The sequence below is a fragment of the Gopherus flavomarginatus genome, chromosome 3, assembly GCF_025201925.1.
Source record: "Gopherus flavomarginatus isolate rGopFla2 chromosome 3, rGopFla2.mat.asm, whole genome shotgun sequence".
Taxonomy (NCBI): Eukaryota; Metazoa; Chordata; order Testudines; family Testudinidae; genus Gopherus; species Gopherus flavomarginatus.
The window spans coordinates 19,988,076-20,009,036 of record NC_066619.1 but is presented as its reverse complement, the minus strand read 5'-3'; the positions used below and the strand labels follow the sequence as shown (position 1 = coordinate 20,009,036).

At 36.6% G+C, this 20,961-nt stretch overlaps 1 protein-coding gene across 18 annotated transcripts in view; it reads left to right on the top strand.

Moving 5' to 3' along the window:
- Positions 1 to 20,961, top strand: part of TCF4 (transcription factor 4) — a 327,533-nt gene that overhangs the window by 291,334 nt on the left and 15,238 nt on the right. For 17 of the 18 annotated variants that reach the window (XM_050944685.1, XM_050944689.1, XM_050944686.1 and 14 more), the window contains 3 exons: positions 953 to 1,031; positions 4,241 to 4,317; positions 6,648 to 6,851. In XM_050944685.1, coding sequence (XP_050800642.1) covers positions 953 to 1,031; positions 4,241 to 4,317; positions 6,648 to 6,851 — 360 coding nt within the window. The remainder of the gene's footprint in view (positions 1 to 952; positions 1,032 to 4,240; positions 4,318 to 6,647; positions 6,852 to 20,961) is intronic. The other variant, XM_050944693.1, reaches the window with a different exon arrangement.

Below are 20,961 nucleotides of genomic sequence, written 5' to 3'. Positions count from 1 at the left end.
TTTTCACCCTAGTTCCCATCTATTCCATTACAGTGGTCGCCATTAAAAAGCCAGCATTAACCAGCAGCTGTCTCTCAGTAATCCCTGAGGTATAAAGCACATTTCCCGTTCTAAGTAAAAGGAAATACTGATGCACCTCGGATATCACTGGGCAGTTATTGTTGCATGTGTTGACTTTCTAATAAGGACCAACGTAAATTATTTTCTGGGCAGAGTGGGTTCCACTGAGTTCTCATGAGAGTTAATTTTTTTGAATATTATGCAGATGTTTCGTTAAAAAGACAAAAAAAAAAAAAAGACAATAGGTTGCCCGGAATGACAGTTATAGTACAGAGTCCACTTTTAAATGGTTCCTGATATATGGCATACATGATTAACAAGGGCAATCACCATGATGCAAATTCAGTGTACTGCATATCACTGACTCTAAGCAGCAGTTAAATGGCACACCTCACCCATTCCAGTGGCACACCTGGTCTTGTCTTATCATAGTTATTGACAAGTGGTCTTTGGTGTTTGCTCTTATAAATTACCCACTGTGCCGTCCTTTGTTCCTTTTGCTCTATTTGGGCTGTTAAAGGATTTAATTTTACTACAGTATAATTTTCAGAAATGTTGTAAGGCTTTGTACAATGCTCATTCTTAAAGTAATCTGTGAAATAAAATGTATGCACCCACCATCATGTACCCTAAAGAGACAGTGGCAATCAGAACCATCTCTTAATTGGCAAGTGTCTGTTTCCATAAAGATGTCTCAGCTAAGAGAATTCTAGTGTTTGGCTTCCTACATCCAATACAGTTTTGTCTTTATTTTAAAAAAAATAAGATGAAAGTAATAGGCTTTATAACCTCTCCTGCTTTCATTTAAATGGACTGAATTCATAAGAATTCCATATTTCTTTCTGCATCAGTTTATGATGGATTTAGATTAATTCTTTATCATCTTTTAAAGATCTATTCTCCAGATCACACCAACAACAGCTTTTCATCAAATCCTTCAACTCCTGTTGGTTCTCCCCCTTCTCTCTCAGGTATTGTTATTACAATTATATTTTACTGAACATTTCAACATATTTTTTGGTAGGAGGAATTTAAATAAACTCCTGCTGGACCTGGATGTGTGATTTACATCCAGACAATAGCATTAGGATATTTTCTTATAAATGCAACGCCCATACAGGCTAACTATTGTACTCACTGAGATGAATGGAAGTACTTTATAAAAGACATATTTTAATCAACATGAAGAGAAGGTCATAATTACTTTTAAATAGATGCCTTTACCTGCCAAAAAAAAGCAGTGTTAATAGACACCCATATTCTGCCCCCAGACAACCCCCATAAACAGATTGTTCCGAATGTTCCTCAAGAGGGTAGACATGTGTAAGGATTTAGATCACATCTCTTAGCCGACAGGCCAGGCCGCTTTGTGAAAGGAGTTAACAGGACTTTACACAGTAGCCTTTCTCTAGGTTTTGGGGGAACCACATTCTCTCAGTCATTCTGACTATTTGCCATGATTTTTCTCTCAGGGTATGTCTGCCCAGCAAAAAAAACCCCGTGGCTGGCTCGTGCCAGCTAACTCGAGCTTGCGGAGCGTGGGTTGCAGTGCTGTTTTATTCCTGTGTAGACTTTGAGGTTCAGGCTGGAGCTTGGGCTCTAGGACCCTTTGTGCTGGGTGGGTCCCAGAGCTCAGGTTCCAGCCCGAGTCCAGAAGTCTAGACGGATATGAAACAGCCCCACAAGCCCGAGTCGGCTGGCACAGACCAGCCACAGGTTTTTCTTTGTTGTGTAGACAAAGACCTCAGGGGTCCTAAGCAAAGTGCCTGCCAGAATTTGATCCGTAAAATGTGGCTGTGTGCAAAGAGCCATAGTAAGCTTAACTCATTTATAGTACACTGTGATATTGAGGATATCCTTATTCAAAAGATACAGATATTTTGGTGGTATAATTTTATTTCTAAATAAGCCTCATAGCTGAATTTTCAGTGTGGGAGGCATATACTAGCACTAGTGAAGGGCTAAGCTGAAAAGAAGCAGAGGCAGTTAGGTTCTAATGAGCATCAGAAATTGTTGACACCTATATGAAGCTAATTCAGATTGTATGAAACTTTGAGACTTTCCCACAAGAGCCTTAAACACTGCCTCACCATATAACTATATCTGAGAGGCTCTTGATCTAACTTACCTATGTTAGCTTCTTGGGGGAGTCAACACTGGATCTGTTTCAGTGGGTGAACAGGCATCCTGCTCCCCCCTTCTGGTCCTGTGAGACCGAGGAACTCATATGGGGAAGTCCTGTCAATCTCACTTTGACATTTTAAAAGATACCGTAGTTTATACTCCTGAGTGTAGCATGGTATTGTTAAATCCTGGAGTTAGAATGATCTGTCCCTCGAGGAGATTAGCAGTTCTGGAGAGAGGTATAGATCTTATACGCCCTGAGGTTTCACAGTGCTTCAACAATCTTGGAGGCACAAACCCCAAAGTACTTTTTGAAGAGACAAGGTTCCAGTGAAAGGATTAATGAGAGTGAGGAGTGGACTGGCCAGCCAACACCTGAAGGCAAGCTATGTCTGAAGAAAGATAGCAGGTCCCCAAACTTCGCCTTGAAGAGAAAAGTTCCACTGAAGAGGGATTGGAAGCCCTCCCTCAGGAACATCTGCCATTGAACGTGAGGTGGTTGTGGTGACATTAATCAAACATGTCCCGCCAAAATGCACTGGGGGTAGGGGTAGGGGTGGGGACTGCTGCCTTTTTCCAACATCAATCCTTCTTTGAAGATTGGCCACCCCCCTCTCCATCATGGAGTAGGAGGACAACAGACAGTCCTTATTTGTCTGAACCAGTCCCTGTCCCTGGACAGCACCCTATGTGCTACATTTCTTTTAGGGGGCTTTGCCATCATTTCCATCTTGTACTATAAAGAAAGGATTTAGTTGAAGTTGAGGAAAGCAGTTGTATGTTAAGCAATATAGATTTCATTTTTTTTCACAAAGTTTACTTGATAAAGAGATCCAAGGGTCAACGTCAATACAAATAAGTGACATACATTCAAAGGAGAACTGAACTGTTTATGCTTCAGGATATAATGGGCGTCAGAAACAATATGAAAGTCCTGATGGTCACTGATGCGACAAAATCACAAGTTAAAGACAATGAAAATCTATGGAGACCAGAATTTGGTAGTGAATGTGCCAGATATAATCAAAGTTCACACCATTTTGTCAATATGGCATACTGAGAGGCTGGAAAATGCCATGAGATCAATCCTGGCCTGACCTTCTAAACCCAGAAAATACCACTTAACTTCCGTTTTAAGATTAAAACCCTAATAGCTCCACCTTGAATCCGTAGCCTTGTTTCAGAAGAGTGTTCAAAAGATTATATGCTTCAGACAAAGAAGCCCTAACAATACAAATAATCTGATCAGTGTGCCATAAACACAACCTTCTGGGGAAAGTATTTCAACCAATATTTCTGTCCTCAAGTCTAATGTGCCTCTTTAATAGTGACACATCTTTGTTTAAAAGAAATGATACTGCAAAAGTTGAGACTTTATATATTTCACGCTTAAACCTTCAGCAGAAACAGATTTGGTTCAAGAGATGTAAACTAATATAAACCAAGAGTTAGCTCCTTTTAAGTTTTGTAAGTGCAAAATAACATCGTCTGCCTTAAGAAAGTGCAAATCTTAGGAGTTAAATGAGAGCATCTGTAGAATGACAAGTTGTAACTGAATTTTGAGTTAGATATTCATACACTATTATTGTTTTTTTAATCCTGTTTCTTAAAAACCCCCAAATCCATTAGTTTAGTGATTGAATGATTTGTTCAGTGGCATCAAATATGTCTTGAACCACAGCTAGGATAATGAGCTAGTGTGTGCTGGATTTACAGAGAAGTCTAGCAATCCCCTCTTAGCACTTCTGAAAATGCTACTTCTCCTTTTACCAGTGAGACATTTCCTTCTGCTGAAGCCTTTCTTAGGTACAGCTGCCGAATCAATGAAAACCTCTATGTTAGGAAGCAGCCTGGGGCAACTTTGTGGCCTGCGTCTACGTGCTTCACTACAAAAATATCTTTTTTTTTTCATCCATGTATATTTTGGAAGTTGTCCATATGTCTGCCCTATAGACTATCTGGAAAACAGCATTTACATGTCTACAAAATCGTCCAGAAAGTTTGAAAGACATTTTTGTTTGCATAGTTCTAATGGTAATTCCCATTTTACTATTAGCAGGCACAGCTGTTTGGTCTAGAAATGGAGGGCAAGCATCATCATCTCCCAATTATGAAGGTCCCTTACACTCTTTGGTATGTTTTGATTAGAGACCTCCTCTGCCTCAGTATTTTCCATGCTGTTCTTTCCATTTCTCATCCACACTTCTCTCACAGGTTTGCATTTTGTTAGTGATTACTGTGCCTTGGATGTTTACACTACTTGATCGTTGCTAAGTTAGTAACATGGGGGCCCAATCCTTTGATTTGTGATATTTTTATATCAACTGTTACTGACTTGGATGTCGTGTTTGACCATATAACAGATAATGTATTGTTGAAACATTCCAGAATGAAGAAAATTAATTACAAAAGGAGGGCTTTGTTTACAGCCAGGAGGGATTGCTTGAAGGGATATCAGGGAGAAAAGTAAGTGGTTGCTATGATGTAGGACAGGTGTAAGTGTTATGAATCAGGTTACTTGTATTTACGGTGGGAAAGTGCAGTAGAGGGCTAAATAATACTTTTGGATTCTATGTGGTGTGTTTCAAGTATTGTAGACTTAATATGATGGATGAATTGGCCAGAATTGGGGTGGTAATTATGGCTAGCACTAGCGAGAGTATAATAAATAAATAAATACATTGTTTTATATGGAGAGATTAGGTAAGAGTTGGGGTTCAGCTGGAAACACATTAGGGACAAATGGGCAAGGTTTTAAAAAAGACTACATTATTTATCCCATTCTTTTCTGTTAGTTGTCTGTCTAGATAGGAAGGAAGGAGTTGTCTCATTATATTTCTGTAGAACACCTAGCACCTTTTGGGTGCTATATAAATAATAGTAAAGATCAAAAATGTCTCAGTATAAAAAAGCAGAGTGTTTCTGAAGACAAAATAAATAATCATCTAATACTGAATCATGGAAAAGTCCATCTGACTTCAATGGGAGTTTTCTCTTAGTCAGGAATTAGCAAGGACTGCAGTGTCTGGCCCAATACAAATATGTGTATCATGATTCATTGCCAGATACTTTCTAGCTTATCCCAGCTTGCTGTGGTGTGTAGTTGTGTGTATAAAATAGCAGTGTTTTTGTAACCTTTATGCTCCAGAGATCTGAAATGAGTGAATAATTATTTTTTTGTGGCAGGAAAGTTACCCAGTGATTTGAGGTTGGCCCTTTCACCTTCCCCTCCCATATCTTGTTGAAGAACAAGAAATTTTAGGCACCCACTTATCAGATATGACATGTGCCAGTGGAGACAGTGTGACCTAGTAATAATGTGAAGAGGGGATTTGATTTCTATCCCTAACTCTGTCACTGATGCTCTGTGACCTTGGGCAAATAGTTCATCATGTGTGCCTCAGTTTTCCCATCTGTAAAATGCGGATAATGATCCTTATCTTTATAAAATTTTATGGACGCCTTGCATGAAGGACACTATATAGCATAAATACAATGTATTATTTCTGAGTCCATTGCTTCTCCTCTTCCTGTACTTGCCAACAACATGGCATTATTTTTCTAAAAGAAAGATGATATTGGAAGGAAGTAATCCAGTAAAGCAGCAATCAGATTTCTTTAAAGTCAATATCGCTGCTGTTTATGGTTCATATTTAGGGAGAATTCTAGTGGTAACATGAGCAGCTCCCTCTCCTCCTGGAGTGGGGATGAATGTAAGTTTTTGTTTTAGAGGGGGATGAGTTACACTAGAACAAACAAGGAAAATGATAAGAAATGCTGCCACCACTAACAGTTCAGTACATCTCTGTTTTGTAATGTTTTTCACATCTCATACAGGCTGCAGAGCTCTAAACTTGTAAGGAGGTGTATTTATTACTGCTCTTACCAACAATTTTTTGAAAGTAGTTTTAGGATGTACAGTTATAGAGAACATTTCAATAATTGTGGAGATGGGACTATATGACCTTAATAGGTTCTTTCTAACTTTTTGTTCATAATTCTTTGATTACATAGGGAGAATAGGCCCTGTCAGAGACTGATATAAGTTAGATGTATATTCTTCTTTTTGCTTAAGGTAACTCTAAAACTTTTAAAAAATCACAGAGGGCAACATATGTACAGTAATGATTATGTTCATGAGGAATCATTGAACCTGTTTTGCCCATGAAAATGAAAACTGTGCTTGTGTTAAATTCTCTCTAATTCCCTAGAATGCTAGTTTAATTATTTCCCTAAGAAAAATAATCACTTTTGTTAAACAGGGGAAGAAATAAAAGGAACTCTTTTCAGTTACACATCTCCTATCCCCTCCCGTGCGCCCCTGCTCCAACACACACACACACATATGCCAACTAGCAGTACAGTATGTGGCATACCTAATCTGTGTGTGTTTTGTCTCAAATGTTAAATGGCCCTTCACATTTGCTGATGGTTCTCTTGATTTGTTTTTCATAAACAAACAGCAAAGCCGGATTGAAGACCGTTTGGAAAGACTGGACGATGCTATTCATGTTCTCCGGAACCACGCAGTGGGGCCTTCAACAGCCATGCCTGGTAGTCATAGCGACATGCATGGATTAATAGGGCCTTCTCACAATGGAGCAATGGGAGGTCTTGGGTCAGGATATGGGACAGGCCTTCTTTCAGCCAATAGACATTCACTAATGGTAAGCTATGGAGATTAAATGACAGTGCAGGTTTAAAAACAGTAAAGTAATTAGAATTTCTGAACTGGTTTGCAGGCTTTTAAATGATATTGAGTCTTTCTACTTGTGCTAATGCGGCAGATATTTTCATGTTTATGACAAAAGTATCAAATTAATTTGTGTGAGGTTTTGTAGTACTAAGAGACATTTTTAAACGTACACTGTATATGTTTGAGGCACGTATTATGTTTATTTTATACATTTTGCTCATGACAGTAAAAACTGTATTCTTTGATGTGTTTTAAGACTGACTGATGTGAGGCTGCCATTGACAAAAAGCTGCTGCACTCTGGCATCCAGCCTCATTAAAAGTCCTTTCTAAAATAGTTTGGCTTGTCTGAGAGATTTAGTTGGCTGACAAGTGTATGAATAATACGCCATCTTTCTCCTATGCGTATGCCAATAAGTATATCAGAGAGGAATCTTCAAGGTTTTTTCCTTTACTACTCTTTGCCTTTCCATTTCAATTTGAGTGAGTATAAATGCACTGCTTTTTTTAGGACCCTGCAGAAATCCAGAATTCTCTCTCTTCCCTTTTTGTTTTCCTATTCCTTTTTTTAAAAAAAAATTTTTTTAGCCTGAAACTTCTGCTCGAGACCCATCCTCCTAGGAATCTGGCTGCAGTTATAGGCCCCAATTCAGAAATGCATCCTATAGCCTTATCTGTAATTATGGGTTACTTAACTAATTACCCATCCCAATTGGAGGTTTTGCACTTACTTTAAATTGTGAGGGTTCAGTCCAAGATCAACAGTAGCAGAGAGGTTATCAATAGAAAGGGGACCCCATAGTGCACAAAAGGGACAACACAGTGCTCTTTTTGTAATAATTACTTTTATTAGCCAACCAAACAACAATACACACATTGTAGTCTGGCGAAAGAGAGAGAGAACACAATGAAATGTCTAGTATTTGCATTACTCACACTATGCCTTGAGAAGAAACCCAAAGTATTAGTCATAATCGTTCTCATCCTCTTCGCCACCAGTGGATGTCTTTCTAGCATCTCCACAGGGCACGTAAGACAGGATGCTCCTTTTAGAATGTGTTATGCCTACCCCCACTATGCTTAATACTATATGCATATTCAGTAGGGGTTTCAGTCCCTTTTCCTTATCTGTATTTCTTTACCCAACTATCATTGGAATGCCCTTCTTCCATTGGTTACTAGACCTTTTACATCAAGCTTATTAATGCATATGTCAATTACATGTCATGGCGTTCTTGTTGTCTGCTGATGTTCCTGATTTAAAATATCTAAAGCTGGTATAAACTAGCATCTTGTGGTTACCTGTGAGCAGTTTAGCAACGCTAACTTATAAATAACATCACTCTATCTTTTGTGACCTTTTGTGATATAGGGTCATTTATGAGTTAGTTACTTATGTCCCATCTTTAGGTCTTAATTAGTTTGGTTAAGCCATTATTTTTACAGGCTTAAGATCTGTAGCCTTTTGCATTACTGCTGTAATCCATACCTGTGCCCTATTTAGCATATGCCCATATATCTATAGCAATATAGATGGCTATAATTCATATATAAGATAACACTTAAGCAATGGGAATTAAGTACATGCTTAAGTATGTGCTAACGTGCTTTTTTTGAATTGAGATCATGTATGATTACTTGTGACTTTCACATTGGATTAAATATCCCACATCAGAATATCAGACCTTCTCTATACTTGGATAATACCATTGTCCAGCTTACTGAGGGCCTTATTCTACAAGTTTTTGTCATATTGAGTAGTACTTTCTCACATGAGTGATCTCACAGTATAGTTTCGTGCATGAATAAATACTATTTAGTATTATCATTGCAGAATTAGTCCTAATTTTCCTGTTATAGTTTCTGATTTTTCTCCGTTGAGGGCAATGTCTTCTTATTTTATATATATTTTTTGATGATGGGTGTCTGACACCTTGCAAAGGAAAATATCTTGTAGTTCCTGTGCCTCTGTAAAGAAAAATCATGCCTGTCTGATCTATTTGATTTTTCTGAAAATGTCAGCAAAATAGTAGGTAAAGGAGAACAAGCTGATGTGCATATTTGGACCTGCAAAACCCCAAAACAAATTCTTTGTGAGAAGCTATTAAAGAAATTAAGTAGTCATACAGTGAACTCATAGATTAGAAACTGGATAAGAGACAGCAAATGAGGAGTAGGATTAAATGTCCAATTTTCAACATGATTAAAGGATAACACTTATGGTACCCCAACATTCTGTTCTAGAAGTGTTCTGTATCACTGATCTGGAAAAGGGACAGATGTAGTTTGCAGATGATTTAAATTATTTAGGTTAGTCAAGGCTAGAGAAGAGTGTGAGGAACTTCAAGGGGACCTGACCAAGCTGGGTTAATTGGCAACAGGATGACACATGAAATTCAGGGTTGGGAATTGTAAAGTATTGCATATTAGAAGAAATAATTTGAAATACTTATATGCATTGCTATTTCTCAGTTAACTGTAACCACTCAGGAAAAAGGCTTGGCCATCACTGTTGACAGTTCAATGGAAATCCCAGCTCAGTATACAACAGCGGTCAAAAAAAAGCAAACAAAATGTTAAGATGGCAAAATAAATGTGATAAAAAATAATATTGAAAATATTATAATTCCATTATATAAGTCATGAGTATGCTTTCATTTGGAGTTTTGTGTTCACTTCTGGTTACCCTGTCTCAAAAAGAATATAGTAGAATTAGAGGAGATTCAAAGGCAGGCTACAAAAATGCTTGGAAGCATGGAAAGATTTCCATACAATCAGACATTGAACAGATCATGGTGGATTTGTTTAGAAAGGACATATATAAAAGGGGGAAGGCTAGAGGTATACAAAATAATGTATAGTAAACAAGGTGAATCTAGTAGTCCAATTCATCCTGTCTTATAATTAAAGAAAGGGGTATTCAGTAAAACAGAAAGTAAGGTAATTGACAATTAACCTATGACATTTATTGCTGCAAGATGTAATAGAGGCCAACAGCTTAGTAGCATTCAGAATAGGAATGGACATTATATGGATAATTAGAACATCCAGCATTGCTTTAGATAAGATTCAATACAATGTTTAGAAAAAATGTGAACTCTCATGCCACAGGGCATAAGCCAACCTCTGACACAGGTTAGGGAAAAATGTCCTCTCTAGAAACTCCATTGTTATCTGTTCCAAGGTCTCCTGCACCTTCCTCTAAACCATCTGGTATTACCCACTGTCAGAGACAGAATAATGGACTAGATAGACCACTGTGCTCTAATCTAATGGCAATTCTAATGTTCCTGTGCTATCAACACAGAAGTTTGCACTGTAAAGGGTAGTAACTTTGCTGGTATTTCTGCAGCAAATGATGTCATCAACCACTGTAACAGATCACTAGGCCATTCTAGGATATCCTGGCAGAGTCAACTCTTGCTTTGATCCCTTGAAGGCAGTTACTTATTTAGTCTTATGCACTTTATTGTGTGTGAGACCTTAAAAACTGAGTCTGTCATACATGTGGACCTTAAAGATCCCATATCTTTTTTATATGAAAAGGGGTTTTCTCCTTATGTCCTTGACCAAACAAATGCCGAGAGGGGTGTTCAGGGAACTACAATACAGTACATTGAGTAAAATTTAATAAGTACAAATCAGTGGTGCTGTTTCTAAGTAGCTTGTAAACCACTTGGGATGAAACACTCGATATGAATGTAATTTACTGCTATTTACTATTAATTGTTGTCAATGTTTCTCTTTTGGTTCATTTTTAAAATATGTTTCTCTCGGCGGTGGTCAGTCTAATGGTTGGCTCTGCCCCATCCTAAAACTAAAGTTAAAAGTTGCTGTCATGGGTGAAGCATTGTTAAAAGCCACAATTGGGCCAGTGACATTTATAGATTTTAAAAAATGCTGGCTTAAAATAGTCTGCCAGCGAGGCTCCAAAAGGTAGAAAGATGCCTTTTCAGCATCCCAGCTAAATCCATCTCTCTTCCCGCTCCCCTGTAAAAATAGCATGAACCCAGACATTGTTTTGCTGTCTGTAGCAGTTGCTGGGAATTCACAAAAGGAAATTCTAGGTTGTAATTTAGCTTGGCCTCAGGTAATGTGTTAAATACACTTGGGATACATATAATCTAAGATTTTTAGTTTGTACAACGCTATCTCCCTCCAAATGTTTAAACAATACTGCTTTTAATGAAAAAATCTGGCTTTATTAAATGCCAGATCTGTGACTTACAACTGTTTCTGCATATCTGCTCTCAATCAAGAGAAAAGAGTTTAATTTTTGTAGCTTTGTTCACTTTGCATATGTTAAACTGATGCAACATGCACCCAGGGCATCACTTCAGAGACAGTTTGTTCCATAAATATGTAGTCATCTCTTAAATACCAGATGTAGGTGAAGTTAGATTTGGAATAAAAAGAATAGCAAACAATTAAACTGTTCATATAGTTTTTAGGAAATATCTGACCCTTCAATTTCTTCTCTTATGTACCTGTTTTAGGAAAAGGTGGGCTCTCTTCCAAAATTGTATTTGATTTGATTATGAACTGCTGCATGGTACCTTGTCATTTCTGCTATTGAAGACAAGCTTCTGCTTGCTTCTTTTCTGAAGTTTAGAAAACAATGAGTAATCTCATAAACAAAATACATTGAACGGCAGCTCCAGTGAAAGATGTGCCACTTTGACAACACGGCTAGTTCTAAAAACAAGAAGGGCAAATTTCGGTCTCTTGTTCTCCACATTTAACTTTCTGAAAAAAACAGTCTGCTAGTGCACAAAGTGTATTAGTCACTGTCTGAAACTGTAACTTGTGTGAAAGAATCAAGCCTGGTAATTTCTTTTGGAAAACTGGTATGAATTTTGAAGTAAAAACACAAGAACAAAGGAAATAGTTTTTGAATAGAGTCAGTCTTAAGTTAGCCTTTGACCATTTGATACATTCCACTCTGAAAAAGAAGTTGAAGGGGGGGAAAAAATTTTAAATTCGAGGAGGATACTGGTAATGTTTTCCACATTTGAATTTTAATACATGAAACAGGCTATAAAAGTTTGGCCAGCTGCAGTAAATAAAGTAGCAGTGGGAGGTATGGACCGGAAACTTGTACAGAATGTGCTGGTGGAAGTTTCTTTGCCCACTGTACACCTTCATTTGTTGGGTTCAAACTTGGAGTATGTTAGGGTAACTTGAGATTTAGCCCAGAGTCTGTGTTAGTTTCCAGCAGGTATTCCTTATTAGATATCCTCCACAATTCTGTGCTATATTGGACAAGTATGAAACTGTTCCCCAGGCAAAAATAATATGAGACTGGGTCAGATTCTGCTCTCAACTCCACTATGGTAAATACGAATTACATCCTTTCATTTCTGTGGAATTGCTCCAGATTTTCAGCAGTGGAGCTGAGAGCAAAAATTGTCCCACTGCGATTACTTGTTTTCTTAAGAGAAATGAATGACACTTCTAGTGGGAGGTTCATGTATTTCACTCTGTCACTGCAGTGTTTCCTTAAAACCCCAGTCCAACAAAGCCTTAAGCACATGCACAAGTTTAAGCACATGAATAGTTTCCTTGGATTTCTACAGTTGGTGATGTTTTTGTTTCTAATTTTCCTCTCATATTAGGCAACTGGGGTACATAAAAAATCACTTCATGCTCAGACTTGGCATATATTGTCTCATGGTAGCAACAAATTAGTAAATTAATTAAAGTATGGAAGCTCCATACTCCCAAATTCCTAATCCCACTTACACTGGGAGTTAGGAGAACTGCTCACTTCCATTGCTGATGATTTGCTGAGGGATTTTGGATAAGTTACTTATAGACTACTTCTTCCACTCTTTTATTGAATAGTACCATAGAGCCATACTCAAAATAAGGCACTGCTCATCTTAAATAAGAGTGGCAGAATCAAGCCTTAACTTTCTTGTACCTTGGGTACAATGTATAGTGGGTAGAATTATACTTCCTGACTTCTCAAGGAAGTTCTGATTAAATATTTCTTTGACAACCACTAACAAAAGCTACTATAAAAGTGAATTAACTATAGTAATTTTTATCATAATTACAAAGTACAAATATTAAATTTGTCAAGATTGGAGTGCAGGAAATACAGAATAGCATGAAAAGAAGTCAAAAAGTTACCTTTATAAAAAAAGCCCAATAAACGACTTTTGATCTAAAAAAGGATATTACACTGAATTAGTTTTATGTATCTATATAAATAAAATACACCCAGCACAGATTCAGAAATACAAATTGAAGCTTTTAGAAGGTACAATATATACATAGGAGAATAGGTACAATAGACATAAGACCTAGGTGAAGTTTTTCACATGAAACTGTTTTTTCACTGAAATATGCAGATTTGGGTCAACAGAAACATTTTGCAAATTTGCGTTGAATTTTGCTAAATTATTCTTGTCAGAAACGAAATTCCAAGAAAAATCAAAACAGTTCATTTTGACATTTTTGAAATGAAATGTTTAGATATTCAATTTGAAACTGACTTTTTGTTTCAAATTTCACTTCAATTTTATTTATAAAAAGCTCTTAAAAACTCAAACAAAATGAATTTTTTCTTTTTTTCTTTTGTTCAGCCACTGAACCAAAAATGCAGTTATTCGCCCAGCTCTAATAGATATGCCCTAAACCAATGTAACAGATAAATATGCCTTCTAAAGTGACTTGGTGTGTGTTTACTTGAACCTGAATATCTCTAACTCGACACACCAGCAACAAACTATTTTGCAATCTTGACTAAATTAATATTTACAACCTGCCATCCTTAATAAAGGTTTAGACTTCAATCCTGCAAACACAAATGTGCTTAATTTTACTGTCATGAATAGTCTCATTAGGACTATTTGTGGTAGGAAAGTTAAGCACATGCGCAAGCATTTCCAGTATTGAAACCATAATAATTAAAATGAAGGTAGTGTGGTTTGCGAAACACACACAAAACACCTCTATGCACTAAAAAGAGTTTAGTTTGTTCTCAAAGGTCAAACATGCAATATTGCTAAGAAATATCATTTAATTGGAAGTGTATTTGTATGTAATGGTATGCAGATGATGAGAGTAAGCATCTCATTCCCATAGCTGGTCATAATATTTGTGTCTCAGGAATGGCAGTTATGAAAATAACAGAAGTTAGGAAATTCCAAGTCAAGACAGAAACTCCCAAGATTAGTTTGTTTGTATTGTATCTGCTTCTACTCCCACCACAAGGACATGAGCTTAAGCCTGTGTTGTTGCCTTTGACTGTGAATTTCCTGGCTTTAGTCAGTCCCATCATTATTGTAGAGATGATGTAGGTTGTAGAGAGTTTTTTTAACATTTGAAATAGAGTTTTGTAAAATGGCATTTGTATGCTAGCTTTTACACAGAAATCATAAAAAAGCACATTTATTTTGTAGCAGTGTATGATTGGATTGATTACAACCATTATACAACAAAAACTGGTATACAATTTTTTTTAAGACACTCCTTAGAAGTCCATCAGCTTGCTTCCATGCTTCACACAAGGGTCCACAGGAAGAGGATATGTTCATTTATATTTTTTTTTAACATCCAAATTAAATTAACATATGGAATTTTCCACTGCTAGAAATTAAAATAGCAACTCATGAAGTAATTCAGTTATGTCATTCATACAAAAACAAAGAGAGTCAAGGAACTTGGCATTATTTAAAAGACAAGATTCAGCTTTTTTATTTGTTAAAAATCTCTTATTTCCTTGCTTTAATTTTTATAATAGTTGCAATTAAAAACAAAAAAACAAAAAAAAAGGTATCCTTGTAATTGAGAAAACTGGACAAAACAGCCTTATTGGACTAAAAGCTTGTAAAACAAGCAGCAGTATAACCCTTTTATATAACATTCATGTTCTTTCTAATTGGTTGGCATTCCTAATTTCATGTAAATTATAGCCTCCATCATATTCTTAATACCATTTTTGAAGTATACTGTTGGTTTTAATCAGAAAAAAATCCATTAATTATTTAAAATGACACTCTTTTTCAAAAACATTGTCCTGACACAATGACTTCATTCATTTTAAATGAGTTAATTAGGTGTATTGTTAAAATCGTAGTATTTGGTTTCCAAGTTTTAATTTAACATTAGCTAGCTGCTTGGTTTCCACACATGGACAAATCCATTGTGAAGCCGAGTGTGTGTGAAAGTTATTGGAGAATGGTAGTCTCTGGGTAACGTTCCTCTAAGCTGCCGTGATTTTTGTTTCCCCTGTAGTCTAGATGAGAAACAGCTGGCTTTTGTTTAAAAAGCTATTTTGTGAAATGTCTGAAACTTGAGGTGTAGAGCTGAGGTCACCATTAAAGCAGGTGCTTGGGAACAAGTGGAAAAAAGAAAGCAGCAGAGGCCGCTTTGGCCATATAATCTTTTTGGAAGATATTTCCTATTAGGCTGGAATATGGTATCAAAAGGAAATAAAACTTCTCTAAGTTTGCGGATTTGTTGACTATGTTTTTCACTCACAGATAAATGAAGGAGTTAATTTTCCTAATCCTCTAGTTTTAGAACCTTGTATTTCTCTGGATTTAGCCAATACTTAAATGAATAATCATCCCTGTAGGAAAGAAATCATAAGGATTATTTCACTGACTTCACTTCAGTGGCCATGGCAACCCACTTCTCTCCATAGTATGTTGCAACTGGTTGATTTCTTTTAAAATATTTCAATTGTCTCACCTAGTATGAAAGAAATGCTTGTATAAGTGTGGAGAACCAGAACATTGAATTAATGCTCTCTAGGTACTTTATAGTGGAGCACGAATAGAGACTGAGCCAATTGTACCAATAAGATCAGTACCTAAATTAGTCTGCAAAAAGCAAACGCTAAAATATGTAGAATCCTTGTGTACTTAAAGTATCTGTAGGCAGAAAGAATTAAGAAAACACATCTCCTCTCGCAGATTATTAACAGCTGTTTGGGAATGGAGATTAACACTGTAATTTTTGCAGCACTAGAAGAAAATTTGTTTGGGAAATTGGCTCTTCACTTCCAGTCAATGTGTAATGCCAAATAAAACTTCCTTTTGCAGAGCTCATGTTAGAGTTGAGCAATATTGTGATTCCCTCAGAAACACTGGATTACCCAAGCCTACCTCCATTAAATAGGACGGAAAGAGTATAGAGAAATGCATGGAGCCTTGCCATGCAGCATTCTATCATACAGTACATAACATAAAAGCCGCTGTTTCGTTCAGACTGCCTCCCTGCCTCTACTTAAGACGTGGCACTCTTTATATATATAAATACTCAACTTCAGTGTTGCCACTTTTGTCAGCTTTTAAATGGATTTTGCATATGACTTACTCGCAAAATGCCTTTTCATAAGATATTTGGAAAGCTGCTTAGTATTCTTTGGTACTTTTTTCTGTATTAAGAAAATGTTGAACTTTGCTATTTTTCCTGATTTAATGCCACCCTTAATGTCTTTTCTTTTTTTAAAAAAAAATCCTTCCTTTTTCTTTTGATCTTATTTATCACTGAGCCACTGGTCATATGGAAATTATTATTGTATAGCATGGAGATGAAAGACTTCAGTGCCGTAAAATAAGAGTGAATAACTTGGATCAATAATGCACACATAGAGTAAGAGACCATTTGTGTCAAAGTGGCCTGTGTTGTTCCCTTTGTAATATAACAGTTGAGGTTTATAAGGGCTTTACGCAAATCTGCTTTCTGTCAAACTTATAAATTTTGACAATATTAAACACATGTTAACTTGTATAACTTTACAACTTGCGTGCCACATGTTATTTATCTAATTGGATAACACAAGGTCATCATATTTGTAAAGGTACCAAGATAGTTGCTCGTTAAATCCATTCATAGCTTTAGCTGATCGAATTAATCTCTTCCTAATTGCGATATGTAGCTGTTATCCTGAGATGGGAAATCATTCAGTTGAACGTCCTGAATTTGTAAGCATTAGAAAATACCTGTTAGCATTCCCTTTGCATCTTTGTTTTCAGAGTGGAATTTGTCAAATTCTTTCTGAGTTATATGTTAATACGAATTGTGTGAAGTGTTGTGTCTCAGTGTGGGAAGAGTTAATGGTAAACAAAGGGGTACTTTTTCAGCTTTTGTCTGCTACCTGCAATACATGAACTGCAAATGCCCATCTGTGAGCAATCAAAGTAATGTTTGTATGACTGTTTCTCACTTTTATAGATGCACTTTTGGTTTCAATAGTGTTCCTTCATTTTAGAGAAAATAAGTTTCCTTTCTTTTGATATGATGGAGATATTGACAAGATAATTAAAACTGGAATCTAGCACTCTTGAACTGTCATGTGTAATTGATATTTCATGGGGAGATTACAATTCAAAGATATCAAAACAGTTTTCTTTGTCAGTGGGTATCTAATTACAGTGAGAACATGTCAACTTTTCTCTTTGTGTTTGCTGAAAAACAAGTATCTATCTAATGTACCTGTATATTCACACATAGGTTTGTGTGTGACCTCTGTTTAGGTTTTATTTCCAAGTCTAAGGTTCTGATCATGCAACTGTAGTTTAAAGGTCAGTATTTTGAACATCAAAGGCATATAGCTGTTCATATTCAACAGGCAGCTAAGGTGAAACTATCCTTTTGCAAACAATTCACTTATTAATAACACTTTCATCAAGGTGAGATTAGGTAGTTATATGTCAGTTCCATTAACTAGCTGTTCCTGGACTGGCAAAGCTCTAATCGTGCTGTGTGGTTCTAGAATGATAGTGGAGGAGTAGCTAAGGTCTAAAGCCTGTTTTGGAGACACTTATCTCAGGAGATAGTATTAACAAGGATTGGATAACTGCCAAATGAAATTTAATACATTTTCACATCCATGAAATAGGCCTCTTAAACAAAGAAGCATAATTACTTTCAAAAATGCTTCCTGGAAAGAGAGAGAATGAAAACAGTAAATGTCTTTTTGTCGTTGTTTGTTGATAGCTACAGTATACATACAATGGACCAGTTTTTAAGCAGGACCTCCATTCAAGCCAGTGGGGGTTCTGCGTAAAAATCAATAGCATGATATAGTCCAGCGATATTTACCAGTCTTCATTAAACACCCCACATGTAACAAAATACAAAGGAAGACAGAGACTTGCCAAGGGCCACCTAACTTAAAGTGCCAATGTTTGAAATCTGTGAATCATGGGCAAGTTGGAACAACTGTTGAATTCAGTGAACTTGTTACACACCCTGGCCTTTGCCTGTGGGTCAATGAACTATAATTATATTTTTTAACTATTCAGAAAATTAAGAATGCATGGGTTTAATTGTTTCTCTTGGCAGATTTTGGAGGAGGATAATGGGTTGGGTTGTTTTTTTTTTCTAAATCAAAGGTTGAAACATGATGAATGCACCAGAAGACTACTTCACCTTTTTCCTTTAATCAAGTTCTAGTTTTAGAAAGTTAATAAAGTCTCAACTTTTCAGACAGTTTCATGTTAGCATTAACAGAAAACAAAATGTGAATCTTCAGAAAAAAAAACAAACCGTCAAATGCCACCACACATACACATCTCTTTTGGTATAGTTAAATCTATATTCCAGTTCCGATAAACCAAAATCTTAATAGAAAAGATGCTTCTGTTCTAGATACCTCCATGTGCTTTCACATAATAGGTTCTTTTGAGATTTTTTTTTTATTCTATCGAAGTATTTTCCCTTTTTCAAACTACTTTTGCAATATACTTTTGAAAACCATAGCTTCTGCTATTATGGTAGGGCTTCGTAACACCCACAAAAATCTAAATAAAGTCAAAAGGCATAAACTGAAAAGCTTGGTGTTCATACTTGAAAATCTCCGTACTTTATATAAAAGGTCAAAGGAAATACTGTGAGAACCAGATCTACCATTATTTCAGCTCATAAAATTTAAAAAAAGAAATCCATGAAAGACAAACAAAAATATTGCGCAAATATCTGTTTTTCCATCTGGGTTTTCTCTATACCCATCATCCTAATATTGGAACACCTGTCAAAGAGTTTAATGCCAAAAAGTCCAGTAGCCTAATCCTGTTCCCCAGTTACTTGCAGGTGGTTGGGACTGTGCTTCTACACACACACACACACACACACACACACACACACACACACACACACACACACACACACACACACACACACACACACACACACACACACACACACACACACACACACACACACGTTTGTTATTCATGAGTTTCTTAACCTCAGGGGCCAAAGTAACACAAGATAAGGACTTCTTCTGTTTCCTTTTAGCTAAAAAATCTCAAGGAGAATAGAATTTTTTTGTTATTATGACTCCCTAAAGGAAATAAACACAAAGAGTTACACGTAAATACTAGAGAACATACTTTGTTTGTTTGTTTTTCATCTGCTGAATGTTCAAGTAGGGGTCTGTTTAAAGACAGGTCAATAAATGAAGTATTAATAGAACTTCAAACTGAGCTTGATTCTCTAAAGATAGTATTATTTATAGATCTTCGACCCTGGGCCCAGGGAATGAGTCATATCTTCACTGTCTTGGGGCAAACCTGTTGTTCATATCACAGACAAAATGCTCATTGGTTGGGGATAACAGATGGGTTGGCATCTGATGTTATTGTTGAAGGACTTACCCACTATTTGCAAGTGAGGTTCACAATTTAAGGATATTCCTGGAAGGAACCTTATTTGGTTCTTAAGTCCCGGATGGCTAAGGAGTACATTATTCCATTAGCACAAGGTAGGGTAACCATGATTTTCCTGTGTTCTCTCACGACTGTAGAGATCAACTGATGTGCTTTATCATACAGCTGATAGATGTGAATGTCTGATATCTGATGGCAGAATGTTCTCAGTGGAGTACAGTTGACTGAAAGTCACTTCCTTCGTTGGTTTGACAGACTCTCAGTTTGTCGACATGGATGTTTAGAGTGGTTGGGTTTTTTATACATAGTTACTATTGTTTAGCTAATTTTGGTCTTAAAATGTGTGTGTATATGCATGTGTACCTAGATTCAGTAGTAATTGGCACACTTTTATACATCAGTAAAATACATTGTCTATGAGTAAAAATTTTCTACAGCATCTAAATGACTTTGGAGCCTACATTTCATTGACTTTCAATGAAAGTGCCTAAGTTGCTTCTGAGAATGGGACTTATGCTCTAAGTCATTTAAGTGCTTTTGAAAATTTGACTGTATATATTTAAGGGGGGGCTATACAGTTCCCATTTACATGCTGGCACTCCCCCGCAAAACTGCCCACCAAGAAAGAAAAATGTTCAGTTCCAGAACATCAGGTAGTAGACCAAAGTGACATCTCTTTTCTCATATAAGCAATTATGACTGGCACATTTCAACAAAGGAAAGACTGAAGAGAGTTTTATTCATAACATCTTCTGAGCAGTTCCACCCTTCTGTCTTTCCATTTCCAATTTAAGGGATTCATCGTGGCTTTCAGGACATCAAATGCAAAGGACATCTTACATAAAAGTAAAGTTCAGTGTGGAGTCTCTGAATCAGTCTTTGCCCCCTCAAATCAAGGTGACTGGTTATGTACTTAGGACTGAAGGAGAAAAGTGTTTGTGCATTTTATGTCAGGAGGTATCTCAAAACACAATAAAGCCACGTTACTTTTGGTTAAGTGCTCTGATTGGGTTAATGCTGCCATCAAGTATTCAGTCACTGCTGCAGTGAATTTATGCTATTTATTTATCATCTACCTAGCAACAACCATGGGATGCTATGCTTTGTAAAGTCACCAAAGATAGATCCTGACCACAGGTTCATACAGTCGAAATAGATGTAGATGAGAGAAAGAGAGGGGTAACATCAAAAAGCAGAAATAAAGCAGTGATGTTAAGCATAAGTTGGTGTCATTCATGGTTCTTTGTAACTGTTTTTGATGAGGTGACTAGGGTTTATAGAACTCATGGAAAGAAGCAAGTTTTGAGGGGGGATTTGAAGAAGATGAGGTATTGTAGGCAAGGGAGAAGTCTGAGACATAAGAGAAAGTAGGGGAGTATGAGAGTGACATACAGTGGGCAGTTATATACATTGTTTGGTTAGATTGAAATAACTGAATGTGGGAATAGAGGAA